General features: G+C 41.8%; 2 protein-coding genes across 8 annotated transcripts in view; one reads left to right on the top strand and one right to left on the bottom strand.

The window, feature by feature from the left end:
- The window catches only part of LOC139814007 (uncharacterized protein C15orf61 homolog), an 82,209-nt gene extending 74,892 nt beyond the window's left edge, over positions 1-7,317 (top strand). For 2 of the 6 annotated variants that reach the window (XM_071779970.1, XM_071779966.1), the window contains exons 2-4: positions 4,661-4,822; positions 6,058-6,301; positions 7,094-7,317. In XM_071779970.1, coding sequence (XP_071636071.1) covers positions 4,706-4,822; positions 6,058-6,301; positions 7,094-7,221 — 489 coding nt within the window. In that variant the 5' untranslated portion in view covers positions 4,661-4,705 and the 3' untranslated portion in view covers positions 7,222-7,317. Of the gene's footprint in view, positions 1-2,516; positions 2,739-3,763; positions 3,826-4,660; positions 4,823-6,057; positions 6,302-7,093 lie in introns of those variants that run through there. The other 4 variants (XM_071779969.1, XM_071779967.1, XM_071779968.1 and 1 more) reach the window with 4 other exon arrangements.
- Positions 1-14,718, bottom strand: part of Cad99c (cadherin 99C) — a 110,483-nt gene that overhangs the window by 73,929 nt on the left and 21,836 nt on the right. The window lies entirely within an intron of this gene.

Below are 14,718 nucleotides of genomic sequence, written 5' to 3'. Positions count from 1 at the left end.
GTCAAGGGAAAGGGATAGACTTAACTTCAACTCGGAGTGTATTCGAAGTGTGCTGAAGTGATCTGTAGCATTAATTTAAGCAAATATCTTTTTATTTTGAAACACTACGCAAGAATTCTCAACGTGTCAAATCTCAACATTTCTCGCTTCTGACGTCACATCTCATGAAACGTCGGGAAAGATCCCAAGAGCCTTAAAGTGGCCCTATCACAAGTTCTACATAACGATAACGCGCATTCCGATTCGAATTACGAGCACTCGGGATTTCTATGATGCGAAAGAGGATTTAACGTTTTGCTGTCTGAATTTTTAAATATTTATACCGCATTATGTAGAAGTAGTCGTCTTACTCGAACCAAAAGCGAATAAAATAATTTATCAAAGGAAATGGTGAAAATAATTCCAGAAATATGATACGACTTTTATGAATAATTATTCTCCTGGTTTCCATGGTTTCGTGAACTACATCAAAAATCCCGATGAAAGTGATATGTATGCACCTACAAAAGCACGATGCATAAAGAGGTACATCAAAGATAACGATTCACAATACCGTCGGAATCATAACGGGCATAATGCGTCGAGAGAGAGAGATCGCGAAGATTAGTGTATGCGAGACGTCCGTTCTCCAGGTCGCAGTCATTCTGTCGTTCCGAATAGCAACTAAATGAACGAAATTTATCATTTATTTATGTCACGTTGATAGTCTAGAAACGCCGTTGTTAACTGGGTCGTTGTTAACCGCGACACGAGAGCACGTCATTCCAAATTAGGTAGCTAAACGTGTCACGCGCAAATCGGATGGTGATAGACACGATAAATCATGCGAGCGGAAGTGCAACGCCGACATTGTCGCCCAGACACGCTCCGGCCTTCAGATACATATGTGCAATTGCAATCGTGCAACTGGTTTACTCCGAATCGATATCTGCCGGCCGCGGCGGCGAAAAACAACATCGGGGAGTGCTTTCAATGAGGAAAGAAAAGGGTTACGTAAATGATGCAGTTATTACGCAGAACATATTATAGCCTTTAAATACGTCAAGAGTAATCATCATCTATTTCTAATGTATAGCCAATAAATTACAGAAATAAGTTTCGAAAAAAGTATTTGCGACTACACTTACAGAGCATATAAATAGAGAATGTCATGTAAGCATCGCCCACGTATTCTATTTCAGAAATATAGATTCCTAAAATAACTAGGATAAGATGTGTACTCTAAAAGTACTTAGGACTAAGCTACCTAGATAAACAATCTTTTCCTAAGACTTTTCCAGAAATATGAAGTATTTTTTTAACGCTATAAAATAAAAAGGAGAAACTCTCGGATTGCAGCAGCAGTTCTTTTTCAATGCGCTAAGCACATGACACGGTCAAGCAGTCAAACGTCAGTAGTTATTAGCATAATTTTAAATATTATTGTAAGAAAAGTAAGAAATTAAACCTTTTTAGGGATAATTGTCGCGAATCTTACATTCGAAATTAAAGTCTACAAATTGTTTTCTTACTATCTATAATTTTCTACTAAACTATAATATAAAATCACCTCCAAGGGCTAAAAAATGTCGAAGTCGTTGAGCGGCTATCGATTTTTCCCATCGCCACTATCTATATGATTCACAACCGTACTTAACGAAATATCGCATCAAAATAGTTTTGCTACCCTTAGGAAAAAGAAGACGCGCCTCCATAGCCGATGTAAACATGATCAAACGAGAAAAGTCCGCGTAGATGGAGATGAGAGAACAAGATGTAAGTACCGCAAGTTTGCCGAGAATGATAGCCCGTCAAGGTTGCTGCTTGATGTCTGACCTCATGCCACGAGGCCACGGCGGTATATTTACCACCTGGAAGTGCTTAGAAAGGGCTTCTCATCCGCGTTTCTTAATGGTCTATTATTGGACGGTCTATTGAAGGGAATGCTTTAGAGGAGGACCGCCACGCCTGTCGCGCGAAAATTATGGTATAGCGTAACAATAGTACATAAAACGTGGCACGGCAACAAATTAGCCTGGGTCATCGTAACTTTGACTTGCATTATAATCTCCTCAATACAAATTATACAGTGTAATTAAAATGTAAAGAATCCTTTAAACGCAAATAACGGAACCAGGATGGTTCGAGGACCGCAATCAATTTCCATCTCCATTTTACAACACAAAATATATTCAGAAAAATTTAATTAAAAATTTCTAATTATAATATCATGATGCTTTATTCTGACTTTTACGTTTATTTCTTAAAGAGAACACAATACGCGTTACGATAGCAAAAATCTAGAAATATTGATACATAATTTTTCAATTAAACAAATTAAACGTTAGCTCTATAGCGCTTTACTCTCACTCCGGTTTTAATCTTTCATACGAATCGTACACAAAAGATTCAAAGTATATCAGACACAGAAAAAACCTTTCAAAGAGACCGCCATACGATCGATATTACGCGGCGACGAGCGACGAGTGGCGCTCGTGAGTTTCGTGCCACGTTGATTATGTAACCACTAGCACATGCTGCGTAATACTTTATCGTCGTTCCTATTTTCGCGAAAGAAAATAATTATATGCGTTGTATTCGCGCAAGAACACACGCGCGCTAAATCGCGAGTGCTGGGTATTTGTGACGTTTGTTGTAAGTAAAGTACAACTTGGAGTCCTCAAGCAAGCAGCATCGACTGGTCCAATGACTGCAGCCATCTGTTCGCCAGCACGAAAGCCTCGCGCACGCGTGAAAGAGTGAGCACCAGTGGTTATAGATACAACAGATTTTAAGCGTACCAGAATCTTAGGAATCTTAGCTAGACGCTTCTAATTTTTGCTTACACAAGTAATTATTAACGATACTCGCATAATTATTTATCGACGAAGATAAGATAGATAAGGACTAATTACAAACGTATACTACCTCGTATTTGATTGATATCTACAGCGGAAGTATCAATTAATGCCGCAAACGCGCGCGGAGTCGGTTTAAATTAGCAATGCGATTCCTCAAGTGCTATTGTAACAATAAAGAAGAATTAGATCAGAAGGTTATCGCATCATCGTAATTCGCAACGTGAATTACGAACAAGAACGAGATTCAATCTGTACGATTCCGATTGTCTGGCTATTATCGGCCATACCCACTTTCTTCCATCGCCGCTTATAAAAATAAGTAGAGACAAGTTAGAAATACGCAGAGATCGCGAATGAATTTCGCGTTTGTCGAACAACGTTTCGTGATGCGATCATTATTTTTCCACGAAGATAATTGTTAGTAAAAATTGTTGACAAAACCGTGCGCTTCCAAACGACAAATGCGAAAACACGTCGCGTGAATAACGGCGTGTCGAGCAGCGACTGGTAATTCGACTTCGCACAATTACGACACCCATCGCTCAAAGTATTCCTGGAACTTCGCGACTACCTCGATGAAGCAATCAGAACCGCATAGCGGCGAATTCACCGCGCGCGCTGATGTGCAAAAGTTGACGCGCGCGCGCGCGCGCGCCATCAATTACGTTGTTACTCATTCCGCTCTGACGCGGAACAGGCGTAAAAGACAGAAACGCTAACGTTACACCACGGGACACGATCGCTTCCACCGTGCGATCGTACTGAACCTCGTTAACCTTGACATTTTGAACGACTCTCTTGCCGCGCGTTTATTTTAGAAAGGCAGAACGACACGTACCATGACGAATTCCTACCCCGCGGGTCGATAAGCGATACTATTGAGTACGATGCGATTACTTCTATCATCATCTATTTATGTGCAGACACTCCTAGAAGCGTCGCGTCGCCGCGCTTTTCAACTACATGTCCTTAGGCTGACGTGAGTGTACGTTTTTCTTTCGATGATTAAAATTTTATTTATTCTTCCTCACTTCTTCATTTTTCGCGTGAAATTTTCCAATACTTATATTAAAGGAAAATTAGCTCAAGAGAATAAGACTTTTCATTTTTTTATTTAGTTTCTATAAAGCTTAATTAACTAAAATCTCTTTATGTTTAATAACTTGAAAATCAATCAGTCCTCCACAACTATATCATGGAAAAACATCTCGTAAACATTTTTTTCTTTCTTTTAAACTTCTGATGTGACTTTTAATTGTTGTCACAGTCCTCGTATGTCAATGTTTTTGGCGAAAATATATTACCGAATTTTTCCCTACGACATCAATTGTTTTCAAAAGAAGGGAGGGTATTACATTTGATGATCAAACGTCTTATAACAAGTCCCGCAATTACACTTGATTTAAATATATGCTTCCGTATTAATCCGCTTTACTTTTATCTTTTTGCAATCTTAAATTAAAAACAATAATCGCCTTAATGAAGTTAATAAAAATAAATATTTAAACAATAATAATAAGTAAAACAGGATTGTTATAATAAGGTCGAACCTTAGTTGGGATATTTTTCGCAATAAATTCTTTATGGTGATTTAATAAGGATGCTTAATATCATCAAAATGTAAATCGATTATCGATTTAAATATGTAAATTTACTGTTTAAAGACCGACAAAAAATCGGCGCGCAGTTTACCGAATTTAGAAAAAGCATACAAAATTCATACAATATTATTATTAGACTACCAAAAAGATCCAGTCCCCGGTCCGTAAATGGTGTTTTCTTTCCTAATTGATTGTAAATATTTGTTTATAAAATTTAAGCTCAACGGAAATCGCGCAGATGTGATCACGGAATTGATCAGTGAAATGCAATCACGGATCATCGTCAACCTGCGCATCGAACGGAGAAAACCGTTCACCACGAGATGTGCTTATCTCTGGACGAAGATATTCCAGCAGAAGAAGAAGCCATCGGCATCGGAGGTTAGTGTGCCTCTCGGTTTCTCACGAATTAATCCGACCGCTCCCCTAATTATCTCACGCGTTGTGTTTTTTTATCGGTTCGAAAGAGATCTTTTTCTCAGAGGACCGTGCACACTTTCCCCGGACACTTTCTTACGTAACAATGCACGCTCGTGTTACACTTCGCGTGTTTCCATTCCCGCGGCACCACGCGATTGTACGACCGCGATAAACCCGCGAATCTTCCCAGTCGAACAAATCCCAGAAATCCATCGTTTCGAACATATTGTATATTCAGTATATATTCACTGAGTGATTGCATAAATTGCGAATTACTTGCCGAGTATTCTTACCGTCTTGGATCAGATTTGCGATGTAAGATCGATGATTCCGGAGAAGCAACTGAACTTATATTTCTATTTTTGTTTCTCTAAATGTAGAAAATTTGTTAATTCTCGCGGCTTCGAGTCAGTATTCTCCCGTCGTCGGTAAACGTGCAATTCATTTAGACAAATATTTGTCAGATACAAACTTTTTGTTCGTTGTTATTATATTTACTATATTTAAAAATTGTCTTAATCTGCGCCATAATAAAAATTTTTATTTAAAAAAGTCATTTACGGTCCGGGCTAGATGTAGGTAGCCTAATAATTATATTTCTGTGTGAATTTTGTATTGACTTTTTTCCAAATTCAGTAAATTGTGCGCCAATTTATCGCTATTCTTTAAAACACAACTCTTTGTTGGAATATTTTTATATATAATTATTATGGATTTCGTGAACTCCAAATCTTCACAGAGTATCGGTTGCAATTCTTTCTTTCTTTTCTGAAACATCGGACAATTTTAAAATCTTATACTTTACTACGGTGCAAAGTTACTCCTGCTGGTGCAATTTAATCCCGTCCTGCGGTAACGTGAAACGGCACATATACAAGTAATATGATCGTGTTGAGAAACGACATTATAGCGACTGGCTGGCCGTTTCCGAGTGGCAGGCTTAGCTTTTTAAAATCCTCCCCGCTTGATACTTTCATTGCGACGGGTTAATTTCTTCTATACACACGGAAAGCCGGAAGGGCCAGCCGCTTGACGGCGGTGTTAACGAGTCGACGCGTCGAGGAAAAGACGTCGTAACGGGATGGTAACGGTCGCGACTTTGTCCTGCGTGCTCGCGATGATCCCCGGGGATATTTCCTCGATCAGTCAGCGTGTACAAAGTGGCCCGACATGATTGCGGCACCTCTGCAACGCAGGTCCTAACGAGCTACCTATTGCAAACCGGCGAGCCCCCCTGGACCTCGTACTTCGTCCGATATGCCGACGTGGTGAATGATCAGCGGGGAATGTCACACTTCAATTGGCCGGCAGGCAACAGCAATTACCACGTACTTAGGACCGGCTGCTTCCCGTACATCAAGTATCACTGCAGCAAACGGCCGGCGCAGGATCTCAGCGGCGAGGACAGATTCTTCAAGGCGATCAAGATATTGAACCTTGGTAGGTTACGGCGAATAGCCGGACGCTCGTGAAGAAAGGGAGCCTGCACGTTCGGCAAGGCGGCCTTGTTTACGCGCCGGTCGGATGCGATAAACCGGCAAGCTCGTAAATCCTATAATTACCGCGAACGCGAGATGTCACGGGATTCTCGATATTAATTTTAACGAGATTCCTCGAGCGCTTTAGAATTTCTAAAGGCTATTACTTTAACTAATATGTAGAGGCGTATCGATATTTTTGTATTTGTTGCGTGGCGATTAAAAATGAAAAAAACAAAGAAGTTTCGGAAAATTTAGTTTAATTAATTAAACTCTACAAAAAATTTTTATTTTCCCAGAGTTCTCAATTCAAGGAGAAATCAATATCAGTTTTTAAAATCACAAATTACGATAGCATTACAAGTGTCCTTAAAAAAATTCGCCAAGGAATTATTTCGTCGTCAAGACTAATTGTATAAGATCGAGAGTTCTGAGACACCCTGTAAATTCACAGCCACCGCCGCCTGATTAATTGAATTCAGTCCGTATCTAAAGCGAGGATCGAAACAAGGCGTCGCGACAGAAACCGCGCGTGTATCTGCAGGCGGTCTTATTTGGCTTAATTTCCAACGTCCGAGAAGGAACGTGGGACAACGATCACGACGATGTTCGTCCTTCCACGGCCAATGTCTCTCGTCTCATTGGGTGCTCTACCGATCTGGAATTAGCCACGGCGAACGGGTTCAGCAATGCGACGACTCGATAATCCCCCTTTCTAACTTCTTGCCTCCTTACGTTTGTACGATGCACCCAGGTATCCCCACCCTGATGTACGGACTGGCCGCGACGCAGCTTATCCGACACCGCGAGATCGTGAAGACGCCTCAGGGTGACGTAACAATCTACTTCTTGCTACCGGAGGACAAAGGCTCGCCACACTGAGGCCTGCACCCTACGACGCTAATCTGTGTCGAGTCTCGCGTCTGACCTTCCTCGGAGATGACGTTAACGGCAACGAAATACAGAACCATACCGGATGATCGTTGTTCTTTTTCTCAACGCCCCCCCCCCCTCCTCGTTACTCGTTATTCCGGCGAGTTCTCAAGTGCAAAGCTAAAAGGGAAACAAGCGGCGCAAGAATCTCCGCAGCTGTGAACATTCTGCTTATGCACGACAGATCCGCGACCATTAATTTTGTTAATTGAGAAAATGAAGAAATTGGAAATGGCGATTCGGAATAGTATCGCCTTTCCGTGCGAAAGGATAACAGAGATGTATCTAATAGTCCAATACGACACAAAAAGTTAGGGAGTAAAGATGTTAATTACTAAACCTTGAAACAGCTAAACCTTGACATTTCCTTCTCTTTGCTTTCATGGCAGTCGCTTTATGGACAACGGAATGTGGAAGATTTTAAAACGCTACATCGTGAACCTCGGCTAAATGCAATCTTAATTAGAAGTTTAGTTATCTTCGACTCTATAGATATTGCATGCTAGTCCTCAGTCCATCAGTCAATTAAAAAAAAAATTGCGAAGGCTTTCATCAGTGATGATCACGCGTATACATCGTATATATGAATCCGCAGGCAATCGCGATAGTCTCGTGTCAGGCTTTGGGGGATCTAAACGCGAGAAGCTCTTTAAGAAGCTTCGACGACGCGCCGATAACGCGAGGCCTCGTTAATGAGGACGGCCGCCGGCGATCCGCGCGCGCGGAACAAGGTGCGAACACGCATAATTAAAGCGGTTTTCTAATCAACTACTACCCGTGTTTCCTCCGCGGTCCGATGATGCATTAACGTCGACTCGGCCAAGCAGTTCTCCGCCCTGAACCTGCTACCGCGGAAGACGCGTACGTACGTAACGTCGCCGACGATAGCTCTCTCTCGTTGCCGACCATTGGCGTTTAAACTCAGGGTTTACGAGCGCACGTGCCTAACGCGATACATGGTAATTCGTATTTGTTACGATCGATGCGATGCATTACGATGCGCAGGTACGAATCCTAACTCGAATTGATAGATACCAAAGAGCACATCGCTTTAACATAGATCACTTCCGATGATGCACTCTGACATACAGATGCGATAAGTCGCAGACTGTCCACAAGCTTTGGCAACGTGCGACAATGTTCAAAATTGATAAAATACCCTATAAGGTACATTCACATGATTTGCATTTCTCTTAGACTTACAATTATTTCTTTATAAACATAAAATATATTCCTAAAATTTCCACATTCTAAATTTCTTAATTATGCATTATTTTATTACATCTACATCTCTTATTATTATTTATATTACATCTGCATGTCTCTTTTCTAATCTAACGTCATGCAAGTGTTTTCTATTTTATAAATATTATAAAGAAGAGAAAGAGAAAGGAGATTAAAAAAAAATCCGTAAATTTGATCAGACTTCTTTTATATCTATCGTTATACAATTTTACGTTTAATTAATTTTATCTTAATTTTTTCAAGCATGAGATTAAAATACTTTTAAACTGCAAAAACAGGAAATTATGCACAATAGCTGCAACTGTATGTAACGATTTGCCAGCTATTAATACTTGACTATCGTTCGAATATTAATAATAAGTTATCGGCGTTATCGCGGCAGTTTCTGCAACCGGATCGAATCTGGAAACGACCGAACGAACGGTGAAAGTATAAATGCAGAAAACCAGCAATGACCTGCGATTTTTTCAGAGCAGATCAGGTTAAAAGCGTTATCAGCAGGTGCAGTGATATTTGAATTTCAGGAACCTGGCGACAAGTAAAATTTCATTAGCGAACCGTGAAGTTACGCAATGACATTTCGAATCTTTTCCGCGACATTTGTAATTACGCTCGAAAGTTTCCGCCGTTTCGAATGCAAATGACGCTACCGTCGGTGACACAACGCACGCACTTCCCCAAGTGGTCATTTATCACTCGATGATTACGTCGATGAACATATGAAATAAATAAAAGCCGGATTAAAAGAGTATTAATTAGCTGTTGGCTTTCACATTGACATTTTAACGGACTTTCACCAATCCGTACTCTTGGCGTTTCGTCATGAACGCCTTCGATCTTCCTCTGTTGCCTCTTTAAGACACGCACAATAATCCTCGTCTTCCATTAACGAGGCGTAATCCGAGCGGTATCGCGAGAGGACAAAAAAACGTAGCGATCGAGTACCGTATTATTTTTCTTCCAAGTATAAAAATGGCTTTATCGTAAAACCAATTAAGAAACGTGAAATGTGTTTCGAGATATGAAGTATCTATATGCACGCACGTGCAAGATTCTTATTTGTAACGATATTTTCAAGTATCTAGTAAACTACCTAAGATCCTGCTAGGATTAACAAAGCCTCACAGGATCGGTTGGATTACCTGGATTCCATTGATAACGACAAAAGTTCTGTATTTTGCGGCACGCATATTCGCAATCTTTACGATAGCGCCTGTTCGAAAAATGATAAAAAAAAATATTGAACGGCACAATTTTAATTCGCACTTTCCTGCGATAAATCAGTTCTAAAAGTCTCTTGTACCTGATTAACCTTTATCTCGCCGATCGAGTCCCACGAACCAATGCATTCGGGCATAACGATTATCAGTCGATTCAATACGCGGAATTACTCGAATGTCCAGCGCGCAATTAAGCGTAAGAGTTCTAGGGGTATCTAATAGATAACAAAATTTTCCAGGACAGTTTAAAGTTTTATAGTGCCAGATTGGTTGGGCGCATTCTCAAGTTCCTCGCTCCGGGTGATCTTCTCGTGTAGGAGGATAACTGAGAAGGAATGGAAGACGAAGGGGAGAGAGCGAAAGAGAGAGAGAGAGAGAGAGAGAGAGAGGAGGGAGGTGGGAATTTTACGAAGCTCGTTAGGAACGTTGGAAGGCTAGTTATGCTGATTAGATCGAGTTTACATATTGAGAATGTGCAACTGCACATATTAATAGTATCATCTCGGCGCGTGTAAGGAGCGCGCGTTTCTGTCAGGACGGCAAGCCGAACCGGCGTCGTAAGAGTCGCACGAAAAGAACGAACGGTTTCTCGTTTTCGCGGAATAGGATGATGGCGATAACGATAAGCTTAGCCAAACGCCTCGCCACGCCGATGCAGTCGCGCTAAATAACGATAAAAGGCAGGATAATTGACAGGAACGAAGGGGCCCTGATTGCAACGTATTATTTCCCGCGGACTCGTTTCCTGCTGCACACCCGAAGTGCGTTGTCCTTTCTGATCTGGAGCAGCATCGCAAATATTGGAATTTTACATAATTATGTATAATATTATAATATTAAAAATGCTTATAATATGTGCCTCGAATTTTAACTGTTATATAGATGTCTGTATATTATTTAATTTAATTTAATATCTATATTCTATATAGAAAACGCCCGTTATATATAAAAAATCTTAATTTTTTTTATTTTTCTCGTTAAAAAAATAATTGCATTTTTAAATATTGTTATAACATATGCGCGCATATATTACAACACGCGCAGTAATTTAAATTGTTTACATCCAGAAAAAAGGATAATATAGGTCATGTAACAAAATAATTTAAAATATTCTTGTGCAAAAATTTTTTACAACCAGTTTTTTCGCTGTCAACTCTTTTGCAAATTCATGCTTTTCATGCAGCTAGGTTTAATATCAAAGCACACAAAGCAAGTGTTATACAATTCCACCGTCCAAAGCCATCACGAGATGAGCTCTCAAAGCTCTCGGCATATCTGTAATCACGCGTAATTAATTTCGCGCGAGATTCACGAGCGCGCTATATTTGTATGTCCCGATGACCGTGGCGCTATTCTAAAGATAGGTACCTGCTCGTAACCAAAAACCCACAGTGATATTAAACGCTTCAATAGGTTTCGATCGCCGACGCATAAAATTCGCGAGATAAAAATTCGCGGAAGCCGTCACGTGTATTATATCATAAATAGAAAACAGTTCAACATTTTAAAACCGCTCAAATTAGTGCCTGATTTTAGATAGCTTAGGTTTTTGACAAGTAATAACAGTAAATGAGTAGCAAGTCAAATTTTCATGACATTATACGAATTGAGTGCAGTCTCTCTGTCGCTTGTTAGAGAAATCCCTTGCAAAGCAATTTTTATACATACTTATTCGACTTTCTTGGATTGCGAAAATCCGAGTTCACATTTAAGTTTCGCAACAGCAAATTAGTATCAAAACCGTGTAGAAATATTACTTCTGTATATTAAACAGGTTTAATGTTATGCTTGAGTAATCAATATCGAAATGAATTCACCTCGCCGACCATCCTTGCCCCCGTGACCCGAAAGTATACACGGCGTTGCGTATTTGCTCAGCGAATACCTCGCACCGAGATGTGCAATGTGCAATGTCATCGCACTTTTGTTTTCGATTCGAGCAGAGCTACGCCACGCGTGACGTTGCATTTGTCGTGCTCACATTTTCGCTCGAACCTACTTTCCGATACAGGAAGAAAAGCTAAATGGAGCAACGCGCATCGTGCAAAATAATAACGCTCCGGAACAGAAGAGATAACATCAATGCGGTCACATCCATCCGGTGAAGTCCAGATGGAAGCAATAATGGTATCCGGGGAAGGCTTTCTGATCGCGCATTTAACATTTAAGGGCATGGCTTTTTTATAAAAGATTTTCGCTCGAACCTAATATATACTTTCCGATACAGGAAAAAAAGCTAAATGGAGCAACGCGCATCGTGCAAAATAATAACGCTCCGGAGCACAGAAGAGATAACATCAATCCGGTCACATCCATCCGGTGAAGTCCAAATGGAAGCAATAATGGTATCCGGAAAAGGCTCTCTGATCGCGCATTTAACATTTAAGGGCATGGCTTATTTTTATAAAAGAGGACGAGAGCAGCATTGTGCCAAAACTGAGAGAAATAGTCTTTCAACTTTCTCCAAAAGAAAAAATACGACAGATTCTAATGTCATAAAAATGCTTCAGCATTTAGTAATGCATCATAATATGATATTCGCTTAATAACTCAGCCGTGGGACTTAAAAGTATATTTATTAATAATATCCAATAAATTTAGATCTTTTTGCAATACATTTATTTAAGAGAATTTATTCTTAAATAAAGTAGAACTTTTAATTCATCCGTAAATGTGCCCTATGGAAATTCTTTCCAAAGCTTTTTCGTCTCGCTCTCGGAGAACTGATGATGAAAGGTAAAGATATGCAGAGGAGGAAAAATAAATAAATTCGAAAGCACGTTGAAAGCGTATCTACCGGGTATCATTATCGCACCCCGCTGCACGTCACAACGGTGAATTGAGGATATCGACTGAATCGCGAATACGCTTGTCGATTTATTTATTAGTGCATGTATATATGTGCATACACCCGCGCGCGCGTACACGCATACATTCACGAAAATGCACATTACGAGCGGATACGATCGGCGGTTTGTCGATGAACGGACCGTCCACGGTTTACCGCCCCTTATCTCGGTCGGATCGAGCCCGAGCATCGAAGGCAAGTTAATTTTACCGTAGAGAGAAAGAGAGAAAGAGAGAGGATGAAGCCTTCCGGCTCCGGGCACTCGCGAATAATCGCGCATCCTCGAGGAGCTCGTGAGTCACGGCCGGAATTAGGAGCCCCGTCGTCCGCCACGTCGGTTCTCTCGATCGCCAGCTTCATTCTGATTCCTGCCGCGATAGTCAACGCCGATATAGAGCCCGGCAGCCGCCCCGTCTGATTCACCGAGCTCGTTACGACCGACTACTGAATTCGCATTAATTTATGCGCGTCTACAAATCAAGCGCGAAATAGAATCGTTCCCGCTTTCGTCCTCCCGCGCCTTTCTATCCTCGTCCCCGCCGCGAGCCGCGATCGTGCGCGCCGATAACGGGTATCGATAAACGATACATTTTGTTCGCTCGATCCGCACAGTTACGCGAACGGTGCAGCGCGAATAGCGTCGCACGCTGATCTATCAGCGCGATTATTAAATGTCGCGTTACGTTGCGCCACATTGATTGCCGGCAAGGTGGTCACTTACGGTCGATGCCGCATAGCCGGGGCGACGGCATTTTTCACCCGCGTGCTTATCGATCCGAGAAGATAATCGACCATCCAACGCGCGCGTTTAATCCGCGGAACGCTTCGCCCCGAGATAGAATTGCGCCAGCTTCCTAAATCGTGATCCCGATGTTTCCCCTGATATCAATGTTGAAACGTTAAGCAAAATACACGCCCTGTACACGCCGTTTGCGCTTTGCAGATAAGCATCTTTGACGGGCCCGTGCGAAATCCGCCGTGAAGCGACGGTCGCGGCGCGAATCCGGGCGCGAGAAAATCAATTATCTTTATTCGCGCTCTCGCGAGGGATGCACACGCGATGGGATTTCATAACGACGATCGGCTATAGCGTCGGCCATAAATCGCCGCGGTATCGGTTTTGCCTCGTTGCCTCGAGAGAATAATGGAGGCTCCGCGCGTAATGAACGCACGCGTTAAAATCGGACGTCCCGCGCCGCCCGGCCGCCGCGCGAAAAGCAAGCGCGAACGCGCGGCGCGGCGCGATGCTTTATATACCACTGCCGGAAGTCGGACGCGCTGGAAAATTGAATCGTTCGTAAAGGCAAGGCCTAGGTCGGCCATTATTTCCATCGTTTCCATTAGATTCCCGCGGGACGGAACCGCGCGAACATTCTCCTCCCGGCGCGCCGCGCCTCCCCGATCCTTCCGCGCGCGAACATCTCGTCCCCCTATATCGACTCGTTCCTCTTCCCCCTCGGTGCGTTAACTGATAATTACGTTAGCACGATGGGCGATAATTATACGGGGGACGTTTCGATGGCTATATCTCTATCGTCGATGGTGGAAGCGTCCGCCGAGCCTCGAATTTATACCTCGATGCATCGCTGCGTTTCCGTCACGTTTGGCACGGGCGCAATAACGTAATCTCGAATCTTCCCTCAACCTGCGAACGCACGATGCACTCATGAGAATGCGAGGGAACCTTTGCAATCGTCGTTGACCGTTTTGCCCGTGTGAGAACCTCGGGATACTTCCGCTTTTCTCGTACGGAACCTTAGCCCCGGGACGGTAACTGAACCCTCCCCACGCAAATGTCTCTCGCGCTTTGCTGCCTACTCAATTGTATTAAATATCTTCGATCGAAACGACCTTTAAATATCTCCACGAGCTGCGAATGATACGCATTGTCGAGCACCATCGCTTTTTATGTTTTTTCTGCTGTTCTCTTTTTTGGTATAAAAAAGCAGTTACTATAGAGCAATGAATAAAGTAATAACGCGAACTTATCACTCACATTTTGGAAAATATTGCGATTAAAAAAAGCCAAAATATTTGAGAAACAAAATTGCAAAGTTTAATCAGACTTATACAAACTAAATAGAAATTTCTATTTATATTTTTGAAGACCTTTTTCGACTTGTTACACACAAT

Source organism: Temnothorax longispinosus, chromosome 5, assembly GCF_030848805.1.
Source record: "Temnothorax longispinosus isolate EJ_2023e chromosome 5, Tlon_JGU_v1, whole genome shotgun sequence".
NCBI lineage: Eukaryota > Metazoa > Arthropoda > Insecta > Hymenoptera > Formicidae > Temnothorax > Temnothorax longispinosus.
The sequence above is the reverse complement of the archived record's forward strand: the minus strand, read 5'-3'. Positions and strand labels throughout refer to the sequence as shown.